This window comes from Enhydra lutris, unplaced genomic scaffold (genome assembly GCF_002288905.1).
Source record: "Enhydra lutris kenyoni isolate GAN:26980312 unplaced genomic scaffold, ASM228890v2 scaffoldscaffold19, whole genome shotgun sequence".
Classification (NCBI taxonomy): Eukaryota; Metazoa; Chordata; class Mammalia; order Carnivora; family Mustelidae; genus Enhydra; species Enhydra lutris.
This window is the reverse complement of record NW_019154103.1, coordinates 34753649-34777767: the sequence shown is the minus strand read 5'-3', so window position 1 is coordinate 34777767 and position 24119 is coordinate 34753649. Positions and strand designations below refer to the sequence as shown.

At 41.4% G+C, this 24119-nt stretch overlaps 2 protein-coding genes across 4 annotated transcripts in view; one reads left to right on the top strand and one right to left on the bottom strand.

Annotated features, from left to right (window-relative positions):
• LOC111148377 (receptor accessory protein 5) overlaps positions 1–6039 on the top strand; it is a 31542-nt gene extending 25503 nt beyond the window's left edge. The window contains exon 5 of the mRNA XM_022504881.1: positions 3665–6039. Within this exon, the coding sequence (XP_022360589.1) occupies positions 3665–3714 (50 nt within the window). The 3' untranslated portion in view covers positions 3715–6039. The remainder of the gene's footprint in view (positions 1–3664) is intronic.
• A 6342-nt stretch (positions 6040–12381) lies between these two features.
• LOC111148279 (signal recognition particle 19) lies at positions 12382–19147 on the bottom strand. 3 transcript variants are annotated; one of them, XM_022504754.1, is made up of 5 exons: positions 19036–19147; positions 18107–18182; positions 15083–15154; positions 14871–14982; positions 12382–12920 (listed from the first exon to the last, which is right to left on the bottom strand). In XM_022504754.1, exons 1-5 carry the CDS (start codon positions 19074–19076, stop codon positions 12787–12789), a joined length of 435 nt encoding a protein of 144 aa, XP_022360462.1. In that variant the 5' UTR covers positions 19077–19147; the 3' UTR covers positions 12382–12786. The 3 variants fall into 3 exon arrangements, with proteins under 3 accessions (XP_022360462.1, XP_022360464.1, XP_022360465.1); XM_022504757.1 differs by lacking the exon at positions 12382–12920 and adding an exon at positions 12921–12952 and having other exon boundaries at positions 19036–19133; XM_022504756.1 differs by lacking the exon at positions 15083–15154 and having other exon boundaries at positions 19036–19133.
• Between the last annotated feature and the right edge of the window lie 4972 nt (positions 19148–24119).

Here is a 24119-nt window from a genome sequence, read left to right as displayed (position 1 = left end):
CTCTCTCTCTCTGCCTGCCTCTCCATCTACTTGTGATCTCTCTCTGTCAAATAAATAAATAAATAAATCTTTTAAAAAAAAAAAAAAAAAGATAGGCGAGTCTTTTGGGAAATTTCCTGAAAAAGGAGAAGCATGGGACTGCCAGGTGGGAGGAGGAACTAGGGTCCTGAGGGTGTATTTTTCTTCTTAAAGTAGCAGGAACAACATATGTTTGAAGATTAGTGGGAATGATCCATTAGAGAGCAAAAAAACTGATACAAGTGAGGGGAAAACTATTGGAGCTCCGACCTTAGTTAGCCCAGAGGAACTAGGATCTAGGTTCCAAACAGGATTGGTTACAGGGGCACAACAGTTTATGATTTATTTTATTCAAATTTTGCATAGTTAACATACAGTGCAGTGTTGGTTTCTGGGGTAGAATTCCTCACTTACATACAATACCCAGGGCTCATCACAAGCGCCCTCCTGAATAACCATCGCCCACCTACCCCCCCCCCCCCCCCCCTTCCCGGAACCCTTTGTTTGTTCTCTGTCGTTAAGAGTCTTTTATGGTTTGTTTCCCTCCCTCCTTTTTTTCTTTTCCCCCTTCCCATATGTTCATCTGTTTTCCTTCTTCAATTCCATGTGAGTGAGATCATATGGTGCTTGTCTTTCTCTGATTTATTTCACTTAGATATATATAGACACACACACACCCATCTTCTTTGTTTATTCATCTCTTGATGGACATTTGAGCTCTCTCCATACTTTGGCTATCCTTGACAGTGCTGCTGTAAACATTGGGGTGCACATGCCCCTTCAAATCTGTGTTTTTGTATCCTTTGGGTAAACACCTACTAGTGCACTTGCTGGCTCGCTCTATTGCTAACTTTTTGAGAAACCTCCTTCCTGCTCTCCAGAGTGGCCGAGGCACTTGGCGTTCCCAGGGGCACATCGGTTTCTAACTGGAGTAGAGATGCTGGCAGGGGAGTTTATGTGATGGTGGAGCTTACAGAAGTCACCCCCTGACTGCTCCACCTTTCTCAGGAAAGGAGCAGGAAAGTTCAGCGGAGAGAGGAAGGGACAGGAAGAGACGATATGAAATCATTGCCTCGGACGGGGTCAGGTAACAACAGTTCGTTTCTGTGGGTCCTTAGCTCTGTCTTGCAGCTGCTCCCCTCTGCCACAAGAGTGTGACAGCTGCCGGCGACAAGGACCGCATGAGCATGAGTGGGACGGCCCAGGCCGTGGGAGAGTGGGCAGACCAGGGCAGTGTCACGGGGCTGCCAGGAGGATTAGCGGCTCACTGGAGTTTTGTGTTCAGGAATTTACAGTGAGGCTGGCTTGCCGAGGTGTTCCTTCAGCCACATTTGGCTGCAGAACTCAGTGGAGGGCCGCGTCAGGAACTGTGAAGTGCGAGTGGGACCAGGGAGTGGTTAGTGTCTGACAGTTGCACTTAAACTGGCCGAGGAGGGACGGGAGGACACAAAGGGAGTGCGGAACAGTGGAGAAGAGGGGGTAAGACCAATGGGTTATAAAAGCAGGTGGTGGGGAGAACTCTGGATCCGGATAGCAGAGGGTGTGAGCCTCGAAGGGCGGAGGTGGTGGGGGCCAGTGGCATGCTTGACACTGAGACTGCAGAGGGACTGCGGTCACCGGAAGTGATGAGGATCATGGAGTGAGTGCCGGGGTAGGTAGAGAGGCTGGGGTCCGTAGGATGGAATGAAAGGTTATTGGAGGGGGTAGCTGGGAGGCCACGGTATTGGAAGAATATGAAAGTGATACTAATTTTAGAGCTAAAATCTTAAAGAAATGAGGCAGCATAGCCCAAGAGTCAGAGGGGATTGGGAAGAGAAAGCCTGGTGGGAGATACAATCTGATGACATGAGATTCTGGACATGGCGGTGAAGAACCGAGACTGCCTACCCAACCCTCCAGAACCACTTGTAGTAGGGTCAAGGAAGGAAGAAAAAAACCAGTCACCACCGCGGGTGGGGTAACTGGGTGATGGGCATTAAGGAGGGCACGTGATGGAATGAGCACCAGGTGTTGTAGGCAACTGAGGAATCTCTAAATTCTCCCTCTGAAACTAACAATACACTATATGTTCATTAAATTGCACTCAAAACAAAACAACAAACCAGCCCTCACTTGAGAAAAGCAGTGTCTCAGGGGACAGCCAGATTTCTGTAAAAGCAAGAACGCAAAAGAAACATTCGGACAGTTGGATGGAGATAGAGGAGGTTTTGCTGATGCTTCATTGGGTCTTAAATTCCAGAGGGCACAGGAAGGGTTTTAGAAGTTGGAGAAAAGTGGCAAGAGACATAGAATTACTGTTTTGTTTTGAGAGCTCTATAGTAATTAGAAAGTGGAGGTTGAGAATTGGCTTGACTCCAGGGCAAGTGAGTTCCCCAGGACAGCTTTCCAGCAGCACGTATATGTTCTTGCTCTTCCCCCTCACACGCCTCGCTCTCTGCCAGACTTCCTGGGCCCACCGCTCCAGTCTACTTGCATTCATTTTCCTACAATTTTAAGTGTTTTTTGACCTGTAGCCTTCATGTCGTCCCATGTGGGGATTGCCAGTTTCTTTTTAAGAGATTTCCTTTCTATTCCTCCCCTCAGCCTAACTGGCAGCCTCCTGTGACATCACTTCTGTCTAGTTCAACTCATATTTCTTAGTCCCTTGGTCCTCTTAGAACTCAATACTCTAAAATCCAATTTTACTTTGATAGGATCCATTCCTAAACAGGAGTGTAAGAATGAAAATAAATTAGGATGGACTTAACATGCTGACACATTCCAGACTTTTCTCACAACTTCTGGATTCTCAAGTTAGTAAATTTTTACAATGGGCTACTTAAGAGAAAGGCTGCAATTTCTTGTTAACTCTGTTCAGCGACTTTAATTAAGGAAGTGAGAACAGCCCTCAGGCTGCTGGTGAACAGGGCGCGACTGGCATCGCTGAACTCCAGGCGCCGTCAAAGGCAGATTTGTAGATCCTCCCAGGAGGCTCTGGAGGCTTCCAGAACCCCCCGCTCCCATCACACACACAACACTAATTCTTAGCTTGTTCCAAGTCACATGGTAATTAGGAAGAGAGTTTAGTCTCCCACAGATATAAGAATATTTTCTTGATGAATGTGGCATCTTGCCACCAACTCAAACACTTACAGCAAACTCTTCCCATCATAGGGGGAAATGGTGGCACAGTGAAGAGAATATAAATGTGTATAAATATTCTCTAATTTCTGGGTTGTGGGAGGGAGGACTTTCTCTGATTTTTTTGTCACCATGGGATAGACGACCTAGTTGTCGTCCAAGTGGGACATAGTCCAGTATACAGGTGAGCATCCAGACGCCAATGAGAATTTTGTGGTTGTACAGGGGAAGGCCTGACGCATCAGGAATCTTTGCTTCTTGTGCTCCTGCAAGGGGGGCAGATGGCTTAGATGACACTGCTACCATGAGGGGGCTGGGCCAGAGGACCCTGAAGAACTTTGCTGGAGTACTCAGGGTCTGTGCTCTGAAGAGGTCTCGCGTCCATCTCCTGGAAACTCCTAGCCCGGCCGCAAACCTCAGTGTGCTGTTGTCTGTGTAGGAGTCACACAAGTGGCCAACTAGTCACTACAGTTGGCACAGAGCCTGTACTGCAAGTTGCCTTGACACAATTTTCTTTCCTCCTCAGCCAAGAAGGCAGCGGTGAATTTACTAGGTGAAGAAAAGAAGAGCACCTAAACCACTGACTGGATGAAACGTTTCTGCCCTCGCTGTATCTTCCTGTTAGCGCTTGGTGTTACATTAGGGACTGTGGTATAATCATTTTAATAATGTTGCCTTGGAAACATTTTTGATATATTAAAAAAAGGAATGTGTTGTTTTTTTTTTTTTTTTGCTTTTGTCTACATAGATAGGGAGCACTTAAATTTAATGCAATGGGCAGTGTCCACATTTTTGGAAAATATATTTTGCCTCTGGGTAGAAAAAGATAGGTTACCATTCTGCAGGAAATACAGACTTGAAATTATATATTCCATTGGCTTTGTGCTTCAACAGGCCCTCTCTGCATGCATTTTCTCTGTACTTCCATTTTAGGATAATCTTTAAGGTTCTACTTCATGTAATGTACAATTTTGTATTAAATGTTTTTAATGTATTTGTGCATACATATATGTAGGGAAACGGTACTGTCTGATTGTGACAGGTATAATGCTCATGGGGAGCACCTGCCACAAGCTAAAGGCTCCGGTGTGCTGGTGTGATCTGATAAGTAAGTCTTCAGAAAATTAAGGCAAATGACCGATATTTCCAATGAATAGTTAAGTGATCAGTGAAATTGACTGGGGGCTGGCCGGGTTGTTCGAACACTGCAGCAGCTGAATATCAGAAGAGCTGTGTTTAGCAGTCACTTTAGTGATAAATGGGGGAAAGGTACCCATACACCAGAATACACAGCTCCCAACTCCCTGTAGAACTAGTAATAGTGTCTTGTGGCCTTTCAAAAAATTTGTTTATGGGCTTTAGATTTGTCTGTTTTTAAGACGCTATAATGGAAACCATCCCTGGTTTCTCCTTCAGAGCTGAGTAACGTGTTGGTTTTGTCTTGTTTTTTTACCTAGTCTTTTTTAAAACCAGTTTAAAGAATCCCTAGACTTGCCCACCTTTGATTACATGTATGTTCTTTGTATCATGAGCAGTTACGTGCTAATGACACCAGGCTCTGAGAGCAATTCTGGGAAAATGAAGGATGATAGAGCCTGTTGTCCAGTTAGCAGTGAAGTCAGACTGCCTTCACCTTCTTTCTCTGGCCTTTAAGGTCCAGCGCTAGAGGCCTCCCCAGTTTACAAGTCCGAATCATTTGTGGTCCATTTGAATGCTTTCATCTTTACACTTCGTTTTGATAAACTGCAGATAACTATGTAGTTTAAGTATAGAACAAAAAGTTAAAACTAAGATTTCCAGCTTGATCAGCCAGCTTATAGGAACCTGGACGACTTGTCTGGATGAGAAAACCCGAGCTTCACACCAACAATATTGCTAGGATCCTTCTGAATTAGAGTACACTGACTAAAATAAAACTGAGTGTAACAACATGAACAAGTTTAAATATCCAGCCTGTAAAATACCCTTTAAGGCAAAAAGAGAGGATTAGTTCTCTTTTGGATAACAGGTAAGACCGTAATGAAATCTCTTGATGTAAAATATATCAAAGACATCAAAAATTAGGGACACTATCACCTAAATATGATAATATAGATTAGAGCATTTATTCTTCCTTGCAAAACCATGGTAATCATAAGGCATTTTATTAAACTTACCTTTAAGAAAAGAAAAACTTTTAGAAAAACAAGAAACTAATGGTTATTGGGAGAAAAATCAAGCCTTAGATTTAAAAAAAGCCAAAAACCTCCAGGAGTATTCAAATCCCTTTCCCTTAGGAAATTACACTTCTCTTGGTGGCAGAAGAATGAAAATCAGCAACTTCTATCATACAGAATATGTAACTTTCAGTATACAAAACATTTATCATGCAAGTTGGGGAAATACAAACGTTACTCTTGCTCATAACTTCTTACAGGCTGATACCAGCATAAAAACTACTACAGTAAGAAAATATATTGTGAATGCAATTTTTCTTTGTCTTTCTGGCTTTTCCCTGTAGTGTATTCTGTAAGAAACTTAAGTTACTATTTTTGGCAGTCAGGGTGTACATATTAATGACAGGAGAAGTTAATGAATGAGTTGAGCAATCCTGTCCCAGTTTAGATTTCCCAAAGAACACATTGCCATGGCTAGAGTGTTTGGAAAACTGATTGAGTCTGTGTATAGCTAGAAGATAAGCATTTATTGGTAGATGGTGTTTTGGGGAAAGTAAAGTCTGAGAATCTCCACAATTCTTCCCCTACTTGAAAGCTTTCAGACCAATAGTTACTGCTGCTCTGGGAGAAGCTTCTACCCACAGCCTGAAGGCAATGAGCATAGCTTTCAAATAGGTTGCCACCTATCCTGAAGATGTGATATATTAAATGGAAATGGATGTAAATAAAATTCCGTTATCTCATTAAACTGTTGTTTCATTTTATTTTCTGGGGCTTTAAACAAATCTAGGATCATTTAAGCGAAGTCTGAAGTAAATCCAGATAAATGAACCTGAAACATGGCTGTTTATAACCGCATTCCTCACCTGGCCTGAGGTTTTACCCTGGCGGCCATGACCTGTCAGAGGAAGGACTCCAGAAGGAGAACATACCAATCATGCAAAGTTTCTAGCAGTAATTAGGTTTAAAGGAAACCTAAACTGCTTTCTACCACATATCGTGTTACACATAGTCTCAGAGAAGTTGGTTGCTTCTAAGTGTATTTGTATGTACATCCAAATTACTCTGTACTTAAGAGACCAAGGAAGGAGAATGTGAGTATTTTATTAAAAATACCTGCTTCTGGAGGGTGTGTTTTGGTCAGCTGTATCTTCTACATCTGCTTTTATGTGTCTGTTTACCTAGAATCACAGTGTCTGGAGTAAGAGTTCACATCCTTAGCCATCAGATACTAAGTTCTATGTAGTGTAGTAGGAAAGTAAATATATTTGAGAATGACCTTAATTAAACGTTTTCTGGCTCTTTACTACAATATTAGCTTGTAAAATCCCTGTATAACACAAGTGTCATAGAGGATTAAGAGCAATAAGGAGGTTCTTTGGTTAGATTGCTGATTTTCAGACTTCAGTGTTTATTGGATTTTCTCTGTGGGGGGAGGGGACTGTTAAAATAGACTGCTAGTCCCATCTGAATCCAGAGTGTCTGATTCAGTAAGTCTGGGGTGGGACTGAAAAAATTGCATTTCCAGTAAATTCCTAGGTGATGCTGATGGTCCAGGAACCACACTTTGAGGTAAAACCATCAGGTTAGGTAAATGCTATCCTTACACTTAGTATACATTGGATTTTAGATCTGGCTGCATATTACCATTACCTGAGAAGCTTGCCAAAAATGCTGGTTATCTGCCTCCACTACCAGAAATTCTGACATTAATCTACAGGCCACCAGTATGCTTTTCTTTTTTTTTTTTAAAGATTTTATTTATTTATTTGATAGGGGGTGACAGCTAGAGAGAGAACACAAGCAGGGGGAGCAAGAGAGGGAGAAGCAGGCTTCCCACCGAGCAGGGAGCCAGATGTGGGGCTCGATCCCAGAACCCGGGGATCATGACCTGAGCGGAAGGCAGACAGACGTTTAACCGACTGAGCCACCCAGGCGCCCCAACAGGCCACCAGTATGCTTTTAAAACTCTAGGGTGATTCTAATATGTAGCTGGGGTTGAGAACACCTAGAAACTACTAGCGGCATAAGAATCCCAACGTTTGGAGAGAGTTTGTCTTAGCTCATTGGTTCACCACGTGTGTGCTTCCTAATGCTGCTGCAACACATCGCCACAAACTTGATGCCCAAAACAGTATAAATTTTAGTAGCTTACAGTTCTGGAGATCAGACATTCAAACGGGTCTGCAGGGCTGCATTTCTCCTGGAGGCTGTAGGGGAGAATCCTTACTTCTTTCAGCTGGAAGCTGCTTGCATTCATTGGCCTGTGGCCCCTTAGCATTCCTACTTCCGCTTCCCTTTTAGAAGGCTCCTTTTGATGACGTTGGGTCCACCTGGATAATACAGGCCACTTTCTCCAGCTGAAGATACTTAATCACACCTGCAAGGCCTTTTGCCATGTAAGGTAATACTCATAACGGTTTTTTGTGGGGGAGGAGGGTGCACATTATTCTGTCTACCATACCTCATCTCCTTGGTATAGAGATTTGATTATAAAGTCACCCCCAATACCAAAATAACTGCAAAGAGCAATCTTACTGTTGGGAAGAAACTTAAAAAAAAAAAAAAAAAGAAAGAAATGGTAAAGGAATACCTTATCCTCTTCCAAGTGAAAGACTGGCAGTCTGTCCTCCAGATATAGTAAGAGGATCTTTGGAGTGGGGAGGACACAGGCAGAATTGAGGGACGGAAGTTTTATTAAAAGGATTGAGGGGCGCCTGGGTGGCTCAGTTAAGTGGCTGCCTTCGGCTCAGGTCGTAATTCCAGGGTCCTGGGATTTAGTTCCCCAATGGGCTCCTTGCTCAGCGGAGAGCCTCTTCTCCCTCTCTTCTCTGCTCATGCACTCTCTAGCTATCTCTGTCTCTCTCAAATAAATAAAATCTTTAAAAACAAGCAACAAAACAGGATTGAGTGACTCAATGCTGAGACCCATTTCTCTCACTCCACCTTCTCCCACTGGGCTCCCAGACCTTTATCCTCCTGGAAGCTTATTGGACTCCCTCTAGGGAACAGATCAGCCTAAAACATTATTGATGTTGGAAATTTCCCCTAAAAGGATATTTGAGCCAGATATCCCTTTTTAGTGAAACAGTCTACAAGCCCTTCCTATGTGCCTAGAACTTCCAATCAACTTAATGGGTTTTTTACTCTTCAAAAGCTGTCAATCTAAGAAATCCGCTGAACATACAAGGGATCAAAATAAAAACAAAAAAGGAAATTGGAAGCAAAAACATATAAACCATACCCCCTGAGAAGTAAGAATGACACTTAATGAATTAAGAACAGAATGCAGGCCTGGGTAGCTCAGTCGGTTGAGAGTCTGACTCTTGGTTTCAGCTCAAGTCATGATCTCAGGGTTGTGGGATTGAGCCCCATGTTGGCTCTGTGCTCAGTGTGTGGAGTGGGCTTGAGAGAGTCTCTGTGTCACCCTCCACCTTGGCTCCCCTCACCCCAACCTCGTGCTGTCTCTCTCTCAAATGCAAAAATAAAAATCTTTTTAAAAACGCTAGAAAAAGGAAATACTCAGATGACAAGAGAGTGTGAGTTGAAAATACAAGAAAAATGAAAAGTTCAACAAAAGGGTTGGAAGACAGTGCTAAGGAATTCTAGGAAATAGAACATAAAGGCAAAGAAATGGAAATAAGGGGGAAAAAAGATAAGAAAACTTGAGAACTTGTCCGGCATGTCCAATATCCAGAATAAGGAGTTCCAGGATCAGAAAGGGTAGAAAAACCATCGATGAAATTTTCAAGAAAATTCCCAGATTTGAACACAAGTTTCCAAATTGAAAGGGCCCATTAGGTACCCAGCACAATAGACAAAAAAGTTCTCACACAAAGCACACTATTGTGATATTTTAGAATTCTGTGTTTCAACAAGAAAAATGTAGGTGACAAAAGATCATGAACTGGGACACTTGGGTGGCTCAGTCAGTTAAGCGTCTGCCTTTGACTCAGGTCATGATACCTGGGGTCCTGGATAGAGCCCCACTGTCAGGCTCCCTGCTCAGTAGGGAGTCTGCTTCTCCTTCTCCCTCTGTCCTTCCTCCCCACTCATGCTCTCTCTCTCAAATTAAAAAAAAATCATGAACTACAATGGTGTGGACTTCCCTACAGCTATAACATTAGCCAGGAGACCATGAAACAATATACTTGAACTTCTGAAATAAAACAATTTTCAATTCTAATTCTATACTCAGCCAAATTGTGTGAGGGTTTGAATATGTGAGGGTAGAATGATGACGCTTTCATACATGGTGTAAGAACATTTACCTCCCATCCTCCCACAGAAGTGGCATTTTCCCCAGGAAGATCCTGAAGATGGGCTACCAACAAAGAAGTAACCCAAGAAAGAATGCATAGGATACGATAATAAGGATATACAAAACAGCAAAAAAGTGAGGCAAGTCACTCTGGATGATGAAGAGATGCCAAAGTGAAGCTGTGCACTAGGCCTAAAGGGTAGTAAGTGGAGAAGGTAAAAGGCTCCCGAAGAGACTTCTTTGGAAAGATGAAATTAAACTACCTGATAGGAACTTATGTACTTAACATACATATTTATTTACTTTACTCCACACCCAGCGTGGAGCCCAACACAGGGCTTGAACTCAAGACCTGCGCTGAGATCAAGAGTCAGGTGCCCAACGGACTGAGCCACCCAGGCACCCCTGAACAAACTTTTTCTTTTAAAGATTTATTTTAGAGAGAGGGAGGGCACAAGAGGGAAGGGCAGAGGGAGAGTGAGAATCTCAGGCAGACTCCATGCTGAGCACACAGCCCAAATCGGGGCTCAATCCCACAACCCTGAGATCATGACCTGAGCTGAGATTAAGAGTAGATGCTTGCCCCGAACAAACTTTTTGAAAGGACATTTTGACAACTGGTAATTTCTGGTTGAGTTAATGATGAATATTCAAAAACCTAAGCAAATAAAAGAAAAAATATTAAGAACACACAAATCCAGAAAACAAAAGTAACAACAGCATACTCCAGTGTTTCTCACTTTCATGTGCAGAAGAATACCTTGGGGATCTTTAACATTCTGGGCTGGGTCAGTTTCTGCATTTTTCACAAGTTCCCAGGGAAGAGCAGTGCTGCTAGACCCCGGACCACACTTTTGAGTAGCAAAGTACTACATGATTCAGCTATGAATGAAATATAGGATAGTAACGTAAACTATGAATAGTGATTAAAATCAAGAAATATATTGGTAGAAGTGAGGATGGGAAGCATACTTTGGGGGTGAAGAAGGAAAACTAAATCATCCTCTTCTACAGATGAAAGTTAATGCCTAAAACTCAAACTATTAAAACTAGCTGGCTCTTTAAATTATGTGTAACACTGATGGTAATAAAATCCTTAGAAAGGGGCAAAGGATGTGAACAGAAATCAATGAGATAAATACAAAGGGCATTTTCAACATATCAATAAGTGATCTGTCTTGCTCACTAGAAAAATTCTGTTTTCTACTTGATTGGCAAAGAAAGGTTCAATTATGCATTGATTGCAGCAATGTGGAGAAACAGCAGTACAGTGTTACAGTAAGATTTCCAACAATCTTTATTGCTCCATAACCAAAGTAATTTTAGACTCTGGTCATCTTTCTGTGGCAAATTATTTAATCTGACTGCCCCAATATCCAGTGTCAACTTTCTTCTTTGGCTATTTTGATTACTGAGAGAGCTATATAGTCACTTTCCTAGCCTGTCATACAGCTGAACATGGACATGTGCCACAGTGTTCAGCAAGGAGACTTAAATGAAAGTTGGCTGGGAAGAATTTTGAGAAATCTTTAGCTTTGTTTTTAAGGGTGGACAGAAGTGGCTGGCACAGCTATCTCTTCATTCTACCTTAAACTCTGATGTGACATTTGATAGTCTATCAGCCCTTTTGTAAGCTTGAGACAACAATCCAAGGGGTGTTAGAAACCATGGATAGTGGAATGGAAAGATAAAAGAGGGTGTCACTGAGCAGCTGAACTTACACCTATAATAAATTTTGGATTTGATGTTACTTCAAAAAAAGAAAATTCCTGCTTAAGTTCCTCATTGTTTTGTTACACACATTCCTAAGTGATACAATTTCCCAGAAGGTTAATTTTTGTTTTAAATTTTGCTCTAAATTTTGTTTTGTATATACTGCCCCAATATTTACTTACAAGTCAAATATATAAACTGCTATACTGTTAACATTCACTATAAGACATGTTAACAACAGAAATTATTGGAGAAAAAAGTAAAGATTCTAATACCTCTTCCTGTACACCCATGAATCATCTTCATACAGCTTGGGTGTCTAAGTACACCTAACACTCTGAAATGCTGGGTTCACTTATTTTGTAATGAAGTGGAATTTCTTCTTTCAAGCAATAAAAACTTAAAGAAAATGGGATTTACTAGAAGGATATAAAAGCACAGCTGATAGAAGTCATAGAAGAGCCAAACCCAGCCGCAAAAAACCAGGATCGGATAACTCAGATTTGTAGCCCATTATGTATCTTAGCTCCCATCATCTGTATATCTGTGTTTCTGTTCCAGATTAGAATTCCTGAGAAATAAACCACTGGCCTGGCTTGGGTCATACCCTGTGGTAAAGAGGCAGTCCTGTAATTAGAAGCCCTTCCAGAAGCACATGGAGTCGGAGAAGGCGGCTCCCCAAATGATGCTCAAGGGCAAAAACAAATGGCTGGACAGGGGTTCCCTTAGATCTGACACAGAATTGCCACTTTCAGAACAGTGCTTTGAAATAAAGTCAGAATCTTCAATCCAGTTTAGTTTCTTGAAAAAAAGTACATCTCAAGGTGTTAAAGCACGGGTAATTTTAAAACTCCAATTAAAATGATGTTCTTAAGCCAACAAAATAAGCGAATCTAAAGCTTAAAGTCCAAGACTTTCCATACATCAAAAAACTAGTAATTGAACATTCAGTTACAGTAACTGAAATAATATCATCTATAGATGTCCAAGAGGATTTAACCATTTTCTTCTAGTTTTAAGCTCACACTAAGCCTCCACTACCCATTTTATTGATTTCAATTATCTCCTCTACTAGCATTTAGTTCATAAGCAAAAGAGCAAAAGCTAAAATAGTCAGTTTCAAATTTTATTTCATTAACTTAAAAGCTGAAGAAAATGTGTATTTCAAATCTTTATTTAAACTCATTTATCTGAAACATGTTTCCACACAGGGCAGATACAGGATTTCATGTAACTTACGGCAGAGTCCACTGTCCATTTAAAAATATGCTTCTTTCTTCCACAAAAACTGTGTGTTGAAAAGCAAAAAAATTTTCTTTTAAACTGCATAAGAGCTAGATGCAAACTTCTGATGTAAATTTATTTCATTGTCAACTCTGATGCTGAAGCTGGGAGGCAGAGATGTCCACAGTTCGGTTAAATGATGCAAATAAAAAGCTTCCATTTCTCTAAGATAAGTTAGAAGCCTTCATTCACTATCTCTCACAGTAGCACCACAGACTTGACTCTCAAATCTGGTCACTTCTTCTTCTTTCCTTTCCCTTTTTTACTTCCCTCTCCTTGCTGAAGACTTTGGTCACCACCTCCTGTTTTTTGTGTCCTTGTTTTTAGTTTAGGTATCATTTCTGCTACATACAACATTACTGACTTACCTAGGAACAAGAAGTTAGGCTTAGTGTATAATCTAAGGAATAAGACATACAAGCTCATTAACTTGAGATCACATCAGGAAAATGACAAAGATTAAAAAAAATAAATGACTATAAAGACATGACTTGCTCAAGTGGGAGCCTTCCTGGAGAAAATGTACTAAGAACGATACTGAAATATTTATTTGAAACACCTATTTTGGTCCTGGTTCTAGTAACTGACTTGAAGATCAAAGGGGAGTAAGTCGAAATACAACAATCTGGAAAGAGAGTCAGGATATCACTGTACCTTAAGCTAAAGAAACAGAGGGCCACACAGTCTTGTAACAAAAACCTAATGTTATCAGGGTATGAAAGATGTTACTCATATGCCCAGATGATTTCATGTGTACAGGTACCCTGATCTGTACACCAATTACCTCCCTCCAGATCTAGTAGCTACTTCCAATGCATGGAGCCCCTCAGTTTTTCCCTTTCTTTTTTCTTTTTGGTACCTGGGAGCAACATTTTTCAACTGTAATTTTTACTTACATTTTATTTACTGGTCAAGTCAAAAGTTTCTTGTCTCTTGATTTTTTTTTTTTTTTTTTTTTTGTCTTTTGACTTTTTTTGAGATTTTATTTACTTAGTTGAGAGAGAGAGTGAGAGAGCAAGAGCCAACACAGGTAGAGGACACGGGGAGAGAGAGAGAGAAATAAGACTCCCCCCCCCAAAACAGGAAGCCCAAGACAGGGCTCGATCACAGGATCCTGGGATCAAGACCTGGGCGGAAGGAAGATGCTTAGCCACTAAGCCACCCACGCTTCCCTGTCTTTTGACTTTTAACAGATAGTAAAAGAAGATGTCAAAGAGAAGAATAAATACACTGTAATATACTACCTGTAATCCAAGTAAAAATCTTGTTTCTAGAATTATCTACCAACCTGGAAAGGTTTTAGCATAGAGAAACCAATCTAGGGACACCTGGGTGGCTCAGTTGGTTAAGCATCTGCCTCCGGCTTGGGTCATGATCCTAGGGTAGTGCGACAGAGTTCCACACTGGGCTCCTTTAGGGAGCCTGCTTCTCCCTCTGCCTGCCATTCCCTCTGCTTGTGCTCTCTCTCTCTCTTTCTGGCAAACAAATAAATAAATACCATTTAGTTGTCAGCTTGGGGTTATTGTGACAAGAAAAAAAAATAACAGCTCGATTTAAAAAATTATAGTTTTTAGAAATAAAGAATTCAGAAAAGAATCATGTACAAAAAAATTCAACTTCCCCAGAGCCAGAATGAATTATTTTGGAATACTGATAATTGGTTACTGTTGTTTTTTTAAGAAATAAAACACTAGAGATAATGCTGGTCTTCTGTGAGCACCAATCCTGTGTCCCTACTTCCCATGCCCTGTTCATCATTAGGTTACCTACTATTTTAAGACTGGGGTTTTCCTCTAGTCCATTAAAAAAAGTTTACATACATAAATGTCAATAAACAATATTACATATACACCAATAAATAGTAACATTTTGTATTTAAATGTACCAAAGTGGTATCACACTATGCATTCCTTTTGCAGTTTTCACTCAGTATGGCTTTTAAATTAATGATAGAAACTATTAACAGACCTCACAGGCCTCTAGGGTCTGAAATGCCAATTAACATCTGACCACTCAATAATTCTACACTCTTAACCTGGGAATAATGACGGATTTCCAGAGGTTTATAAAAAGTTCACAAAACAAAATTTTTAAATAAATGATTAGGTTTCACCACATTCCTAGAGGTCCTTAACTTAAAAGAAGTGAGAACCACTGTTTTCTTCCCTTCCTCAGCAGTAGCCTTTCTTAAATTCATCTGCAACATGCAAATTATGAATTTTACCTTTCAAAGGGGTCAGTTTTAGAACTTTTTTTGTAGAGGAACGACCTGTTGCCAAACTTTATTTGTTCATTTAAAAAAAAAAAAAAAAGCTTACGTGATGGGAACTGTACAAGACAGAGGCTGCCGTCTTCCTGTTTCAGCTGGACCCGGACTCTGCCCCTGTACTGAACATCACGATTCCACTCTCTAGAGTACATTTTATTTTTCTAACATAAAAAAAAACCCAACATATAAAACAGGCTTTAAAAAGTTGTCACATCAATGAGATTGAGTAGGAAAAATAGTGAAGAAAGAACCACCTCTTACCTCAAGGAATACATTAAGTCCAACTGCTGAGCACACATCTTGAATCTCAGTAGCTGTAGGATTTTCAACAGCCTGAACAGTTAAAAACAAAAACACTAAACAGCTTACCTTAAGCAGATACTGCTACACCGTTGTGTGAATCATTTCAAATATGAGGATCACAACAGTTATCAAAACCTTAGATTTTCTTTTTCACTAGGTATGGTTGTTTCCACTGTAATTTTTAAAAGTACAGGAATAACACTAATTTATACCTGTGTGTCCATCTCCCTTCCAACAGAACATACACTTCACAAAGGCAGGGACTGTTCTGTTTATCCATAAATTCCCAAGTATCTGGAATGATGCTTGGAACATAGTAGGTGCTCAATGAATACTGGTTAAACAACTATTACAGATCAAAAATTACAAAATTGTTTGGTAGTATCTACTAAAGCTAAACATATGCATTCTTCCTGGCTCTGCAATTCCACTTCTAAGTACATACCCAAGAACAATGCAAAAATGTTTCCTAGAAGACAAACTCAAGAACGTTGACAGCAGTAGCATGTAAAATAGCCTTAAACTAGAAACCAATTATCCATCAATGGTACGATGGCCTGTGATTTATTTATACAATTCAAAACTACACAGCAGTGGTTTTCAGCAAGGCAATTCTGCCCCCTGACATTTAGCAATGCTAGGAGACATTTCTAATTGTCAGAGGATTCAGGTAAGGCACTGGCATCTCGTGGGTAGAGGCCAAAGATGCTGCTAAACAACTAAAAAGCACAGACCAGCCCTGATTACAGAATTACCTGGCTCAAAATCATCTGGCTCAAAATGTCAATGGTGCTGCTGTTGAGAAACCCTGCTACAGAGCAATGAGAATTAACAAACTACACTAAAAAATGTGAATAAATTTAAGCTTAAAGTTCAGTGAAAAAAAGACAGATACAAAAGTACATAGTGTATAACGCCTTTTAAATAAAGCTTAAGAACAAGCAAAAGTAATATATTGCGTCAGAAGTCAGGATATGGTTATCCTTGTATATGAGTATATGCGGTGGGGGAAGTGACTGTGAGGAGACAAAGGAATCTTCCTGGGTGCTGATCACACCTTCTTTTTTTTAAGATTTTATTTATTTATTTGACAAACTGATCACAAGTAGGCAGAGAGGCAGGCAGAGAGAGAGGAGGAAGCAGGCTCCCTGCTGAGCAGAGAGCCCGATGCGGGACTCGATCCCAAGACCCTGAGATCATGACAGAGCCGAAGGCAGAGGTTTAACCCACTGAGCCACGCAGGTGCCCACACCTTCTTTTTTTAATTCGGGTGCTGGGTTACCCATGTATATTCTGTTTGTAAAAGTGAATCAAGATAGACACTTAAGACTTATGTATATTTTTGTGTGTATGTTGTACACAAATAAAGTTAAAAACAATTCAATTATTCTCCAAATTGTGTGAGAGCTGCTACCAGAGGCCTCTGTCACAGTGACTTGATGGCAGGCATTTTCCTGAATCAGTGCTTTGGTAGTCTCTTTTACCTGGGACAGCAGAGCAGACTTTCCTTTAGACATATTTAAACAGCAAAATGGGAGACATTAAATAACACAAAAATAATGCATTGCTTCAGACCAAGTTATCCTGAATCTGTTGTTAGATTACAAAATATAAATAACTCTTTAAAAAAAAAAAAACAGAATATGACATCAATTTTCAAAATAAAAAGTTATAAAGAGAGGCACCTGGATGGCTCAGTTGTTAAGCGTCTGCCTTCAGCTCAGGTCATGATCCCATGGTCCTGGGATCGAGCCCCGCATCAGGCTCCCTGCTCAACGGGAAGCCTGCTTCTTCCTCTCCCTAACTTGTATTCCCCCTCTCACTGTCTCTCTCCGTCAAATAAACAAATAAATAAAATCTTTAAAAAAAAAAAAAAAAAAAGCTACAAAGACCCTTCACTTGGGATTAAGGCACTTTCCAAACATGCCACCAGGCCAACTGAGAACTTGAAGTTTCCCATTCAAACAGCACAAGGGAGAAATCATTTTTTTTAAAACTCTAACACCCTTTTTAGAAGTATTAATTTTAAACTTTACCCCCCCCCCGAAAAAGATAACGGACATAAAACTAAAAAACTCCACACATCTAAATTCTCCGTAACACCTGGGGCACCTGGGTGGTTCAGTGTCTTACATGTTAGACTCTTTCTTTTTTTTTAAGATTTTATTTATTTACTCACTGGGGGGTGGGGGGGGGGCAGAGGGAGAAGCAGACTGACTGCGAGGCAGGGAGCCCGATGTGGGACTGGATCCCAGGACCCTGGGATCATGACCTGAGCCAAAGGCAGATGCTTAACTGCCACTCAGGTGCCCAAGCGTCAGACTCTTGGTGGTGGATCCAGCTGCTCAATTCCGGGAGTGCTTGGGATTCTCTCTTTCCCCCTCCCCCCATCCCAACTCCCCTCTTACTCTCAAATAAATAAATCTTAAAAAAAAAATTTTTTTTTCTTCAAGTCTTGTTTAATAACTCAACTGCATTCTGGACATCATATAATGCCATAGTTTGATTTCCTTTATTAAGGGCAAGAGTAGAAGCACCTAGGTGGCTCAGTGGGTTAAAGCCTCTGCCTTCAGCTCTGGTCTTGATCCCAGGGTCCTGGGATGCAGTCCTGCATTGGGCTCTCTGCTCAGTGGGGAGCCTGCTTCTCCCTCTGCCTCTGACACTCCCCCTGCTTGTGCTTACTCTCTCCCTGACAAATTAAGGGCAAGAGTATCATAACCTTGGCTTAAAAAACAACAACATGCAAACCCTACCGCCACCCAACTTCTTTAAAGCATAAGCTCATGAAGAACCATTTAAAATAACTCCCCCAGCCAGGTATTAGTGCCTTTCTGGTTTCACCACTGTTAAGAAAAGCACCCCAATTCCTGGAAGCTGTTCACCTCAGGCCCCAAACAATAGGGTATAGTAAAAGAAGCCCTTGAAGCCGTAACAGTACAACCTCCCCCCACCCCTCAAGGACAGAGGTGCCAGCCCATTTACCTTACTTATGGGGATTCGCCTCCCCTCCGCGATGGTCTTCTTGTTATTTAAATAAGCAGGATAGATACAAATGAACCTGCCACAGAAGGAAGCACAGCTAGTATCACTAGAGCAGGATTTCCAAAATTTCATTCATTCTTTCATCATCAAGATTGCCAGCATGCCTATTACTTGCTTAGTATTTTTTTTCTTGAAATTGCCTCCCTTTTACTTACGTTACTTAAAAAGCTAATGTTAGTTTACTACCTTAGCTGGAAAAAAAAAATCAGTTGTTAGAGAAGGTTTAAAACCAAACCAAAACAATGCCTTCACCGGTCAGTTAACATACAGCCGGCTATCAAAACTTCCTGAGGCGGGGTGGGGGGGGGCGGGGGCGCCTGGGTGGCTCAGTGGGTTCAAGCCTCTGCCTAAGGCTCAGGTCATGATCCCACAGTCCTGGGATCGAGCCCCGCATCGGGCTCTCTGCTCAGCAGGGAGCCTGCTTCCCTTCTCTCTCTCTCTCTGCCTGCCTCTCTGCAGACTTGTGATCTCTGTCAAATAAATAAAATAAAAATATTTTAAAAAAACTTCCTGAGGCTGGGGCCTGCTCTCAAACAGAAACCACACCAGCAGAGGTATTAGAAGACTTTGAAAAACCCAAACGTGCCTTTCTGAACGTAACAATGAAAAGAACACATTTCTCACTCTGTGAGTCTGTTACTTAATGTTCTGTCCACGTAGCACCCAAAGTCCTTCGTCTCCGGCGCAGGCAGACACTGAACTACCAGGGTCGGAATTTCGGGGATACTACGAAGAGCCAGGCGCCGCTGGCGTCCCGGAAGAACCAACACCTGGGAAGAGGCCCGCAGCCTGGGGCCGGAGACAAGCCCCACCCACCAGCCTTTCTCAGGGATGGGGAGGGCGGTGCAGCACCCTTTCTCAAGACCCACCTGTCTTGGTCGGCCGGGGACCGTGCGGCTGCACAGGCCATCTTCACCCAGGCCCACAGAGCGCCCACCGAGGGCCTCCAGGGGAAAGACGGGCCGGAACTCGGTTCTGAGAGTTTCCGGACCACGCCGGATTCCGGCGGAAGTCCCGCCCACCGACCAGCCTTCGCGTCCCTGGCTTTCACCGATCATTGTTCCGGCATCTGTCGCTGGGCGCCAGCGTCTCTAGTTTCTGACGTGGCCTTAGAATCTCTCCTCTCGCGAGAGAATCCGCGAAAGCGTCCAGTTGCTTCTTAAATCTTGTCAGAACGGGGTTTTAAGAGCTTTTGCTGTCGCCGAAGTAACGTTTTTACGATCCTTCACTTCCAGGGTCACACTGAGATTGAATGGTGTTAGCTACCCTCACCTTAGGTGAAGGCTCTGTACCACTGAGTCATCTGTCTACACAGATCCGAGCAGGCAAGGACATGTATTTTATGTTTAATCTTTATCCGCGCCTGGGCCCCACAGATTGCTTTCAACTTGGCAAATACGGATTTTTATAGTGGTGAAACAAGCAAAACAACCTCACTGTTTCAGTGAGGTGTATAAACGTTAGAAATGTGGCCATACACCTTTTTAAACTTCAGAAGAACACCTTCTACTCTACAATTCATTATTTTTTGCATACCTTAGGTTAATTGCAAAGCACTATTTCAGCATTTCCTTTCTTCAACAGAACACACCTTCAGTCCTCTTTTAGTAGCGGCTGCTTATTCCACACCAGCAAAAGCACTTTTCATAAAACCGGGCAAGATAAGATAAGTGTTTTCTTTTTTAAGATTTTTATTTATTTATTTGACAGAGATCACAAGTAGGCAGAGAGGAGGGGGTGGGGAAGCAGGCTCCCTGCTGAGCAGAGAACCTGATGCGGGGCTTGATCCCAGAACTCTGGGATCATGACCTGAGCCTTAGGCAGAGGCTTTAACACACTGAGCCACCCAGGCGCCCCAAGTGTTTTCTATTACAAATGGAAAAAAAAAAAAAAAAAAAATCTCTCCACCGCTCTTACCCCCCACAGAAAGCTTGAGTCTTATTGAAGTTAGGTAATTTGCCAATTCAGGCTAATGATGGATGAAGGTAGATACCCAGCTGGTCCGTCTGGAAACCCCTGACTTTTCTCCATCACTTCAATCTCTGCCTCTCAGTCATCCTTGCAGTTCCGCAGTAGGGGATTAGTTTGGTGCTGATGTAAATACTAAGTCTTACTTCTTCCTTAAAGTATACATGATTCCTGTAAAAAGAGCTTCATGCAGTGACCAATAAAACAGAACAGGGATGAAATGAAACCAAGCTTTAGAATACCTAGTTTGCCTGCTTTAGGATTTTGCTTTTATACTTTAGCTTCATCATAAAAACTCAAATACTTCTTTTCAGAAAATCAGCATTTTACATATACATATGGAAACAGTGGGACGTGAACAACGTAGTCTGAGGTTTAATGTATGCGGTAGCCCCTGTTCTATCTTCTTCCTGCTAGCCCTGTTTTAACAAGAATCCTGCTACATTAAGTATATTTGTTAGGGTTCTCCAGAGAGGCAGAACTAAAAGATTTATATAGATCTATGAGATTATTATAGGAACTGACTCACACCATAATGGAGGCTGTGATATACCACGATATGCTATCTGAAAACTGGAAAACCAGGGAAGTTGATGGTATAAATCAGAGTCCAAAAGCCTGAGAACCAGGAGAGCTGATGGTTTAAGTCCCAGAGTTAATATATCTGAGAACCAGGAGATCAGATATTGGAGGCTAGGAGATGGAGGTCCCAGTACAAGAAAAGAGAGATGGAGGTCCCAGTACAAGAAAAGAGAGAAAAATTTGCCCTTCCTTCACCTTTTGGTTCTATTTGAACTCTGAACAGATTAGATGATGCCTGACCATATTGGTGAAGGCAGATATTCTTTACTCAGTCTTCTGATTAAATGCTAATCTCTTTCAGAAACACATTCACAGGGGCGCCTGGGTGGCTCAGTGGGTTAAGCCGCTGCCTTTGGCTCAGGTCATGATCTCAGGGTCCTGGGATCAAGCCCCACATTGGGTTCTCTGCTCAGCAGGGAGCCTGCTTCCCTCTCTCTCTCTCTCTCTCTGCCTGCCTCTCTGCCTACTTGTGATCTCTGTCAAATAAATAAATAAAATCTTTTTTTTTTTTAAAAAAAGAAAGAAACACATTCACAGACACATCCTGAAATGTTTTAACGCTATCTGGACATCCTTTAGCGCAATTAATTTTCCATAGAAAATTAACCATCACAGTAAGTGTGGTGAATGTCCCCTTTACCCTTGTTATCTGATCACCCTGATCAAATACCTGATCAAATTCCTCATTCCCCATCTCTCATATGTTAAGTCCTTGGCTGTCTTCAACAAGAATTTACCCTGAGTAATTTTCTGTTTCCTGATGCCTTCATTCTGTTCTTTGGTTATAAATCTCCAACTGTCTTTGCTACATTTGGAGTTGAGCTGATCCCTCTCCTCTGCTGCAATATCTGTATTGCAACAGTCTTGAATAAAGTCCCTCTTACCATTCAACCAAGTGTCGGAATAACTTTTTCTTTAGCAACTTCTTCAAAGCATGGTAGTTTCAGGACTTCTTACATGTTGGTTGGTTCCTGCAGACCACACAGTAGAAGCTACCAGGCCTTTTTAATTCCTGGTCTTGAAACTTCCTCTATATTTTGTTGGTCAAAGCAGTCACAGGGCCAGCTCAGTAACAGACTCATATTGGGGAAAAAGCATGTGGAATGGCAGATACCATGCCATCTTTGAAAATATCTACCGTAATGTCAGAAGTCAATTTTTCTTTTCCTTTCTTTTTTTCTTTTTTCCTTCCCTGCTTCCGTCCTTCCTCCCTCCATTTCTCTTTTTCTTCTTTCCTTTCTTTCTCTCCCTTTTTCTCCCCTTCTCTTCCTCTCTCTCTTCTTTCTCTTTCTCCCTTTTTTCCTCTTTCTTTTCTCCTTCCTTCCTTCCTCTCTCTTTCCCTCTTTCCTTTCTTTCTTTCTTCTTCCTGTCTCTCTCCATGCCCAGCACTGAGCCCAATGAAGGGCTTGAACTCACAACCCTGAAATCAAGACCTGAGCTAAAATCAAGAGTCAGACCCTTAATCAGTTGAGCCACCACGCACCCCAAAAAGTCAATTTCTACAGAAGACAGAATTTAGGAAAACTAAAAGTTAAGTACACCAACTTGACCTCATGACAGAGCTTTCACTGTCCAGGGGAAAATACAGAGTACAGCATGGCGTTTGTGAGTAAGATTTGTCTACATGCCATATCCTGTCTCTGTTGGATTTGCATCTGTATCTTGGGATGGGAGAGTAGACTATAAGTAAAATCTGTTTTAATGAAACTATTTCATTAAAAATCCTCTAATGCACTTGAACGCAAGCAGTACTGCTTTGGCACTCTTATGGGAAAATGTTGATACCAAAGTGGAAGATAGATGCTCTTTCCTTTTCTAGAGGATCATAATGCAATGTCTAGACAACAGAAACTGACAGTACAGTCCTCATGTAGGCACCACCAAGATTCTGACTGGTCTCTGGTGGAGAGGGGCATTTTGGTAGATATGGTTGATCTGAAGTTGGTGTTCTAACAGTATTATGGCTTGGTTCTGCTCCTGCAAAGTGAGAGAAAGGAAGTGATTCAGGAGCAGGAGTAAGAACAGAGATAACATTTACTGAGAACGTTTATTGAAGACTCAAGATAAAAAAGATTCAATATCAAAAGACAGAGTTGTGGAAAAAAGACACACAGCTGGACTTGTGCCAGTACAATTTCTTTATTTCAAGGATAAAAACAAAACCCTACGGACACCAAGATAGGAAATTAAAGTTATATATAATGGAAACAAAACTAGACTGATAGTTGAACTTCTTAGTAAACAATAGGAGTTTTCTGAGGAGAAAGAATTGTGACCAAAGTTGTGACCCAGATTATCCTTTATGTGATGGTAAAAGAAAACAAAAGTTTCAAAAGATTTTATTTATGAGAGAGAGAGAGAGCTTGCGTACATGAGCAGGCAGAGAGGTAGAAGGACAAGCAGGCTCCTCGCTGAGCAGGGAGCCCAACTCTGCCTAGATCCCAGTACGCTGAGATCATGACCTGAGCTGAAGGCAGATCCTTAACTGACTGAGCCACCCAGGCACCCCCCCAAAACAGTTTTATACAAGCTAGGATTTAGAAAGTATATCCCCAATTTGGCTTTTCTAGAAAACAATAACTAAGGACATAGTCCAGTCAAGCCAAATTATATTAACATAATTAAAGTGAAGAAAGTGAAAGGCATGTAACATAGAGGAAACAGTGGTGAACACTTACATCTAATTGATATTTAAATTCAAATAATTATTGATAATGTGATGGTGAAGCCAACTGCAATTGTTAAAAAAGATTCTGAAAATTAATAACAAGTGGGACTTGTTAATATTGGAACAGAGAATTTGCGAAGAACTTAGGGTTCCAGCTGAAATAGTGAGTTTCTAAAATCGTTTTAGCTGCTGCACCACCAGGGCTTTCATAAGACCCCGACTTCTCATTTTGCTGCCTCCTCATTCTTTTTGTGCTCCCCTATCTCTACTCCTCAGCCCCCCATTGCCTGGGTACCTCGAGAATCCCAAATTCTTACCTCTTAGGCAAATCTGTTAAATTTTCTCTAACCCTCCTCCCACCTAAATTCCAGGCTTGGCTTTACTGATCCCCAAACCATCAAGGTCCTCAGCTCAGGAAAAGGACCTCTCAGAACCTTCCTTTAACAAAATGCACCCTGTCTGGAAGGAAGTTGTAATTTTAAATAAAAACAGTTCCTTTTGTTCTATAAATACCAAGTCATCTGTCAAACACTGAGTCTTACTTGTTCTATGGTTTTGGCTAATATTTTGTAACTTTGATTCATCCATTGATGTTAAATCATTTGAAATTTAAAGAAAGTCATAAATGATGTTAATCCTTTTTCATTATTTTTTTTAAAAGATTTTATTTATTTACTTACTTATTTATTTATTTTTCAGAGGGAGAGAGCACAAGCAGGGGGAGCAGCAGGCAGA

Bases quoted from the DNA above. Each gene is read 5' to 3' on its own strand.
- LOC111148279 (XM_022504754.1), bottom strand. From the start codon at position 19,076: ATGGCCTGTGCAGCCGCACGGTCCCCGGCCGACCAAGACAG. The intron at 15,155-18,106 runs GTAAATGGGCTG...TTAACTGTTCAG, and splicing joins GGCGAATCCCCATAAGTAAG to GCTGTTGAAAATCCTACAGC. The intron at 14,983-15,082 runs GTAAGAGGTGGT...TTTTTATGTTAG, and splicing joins GACTTAATGTATTCCTTGAG to AAAAATAAAATGTACTCTAG.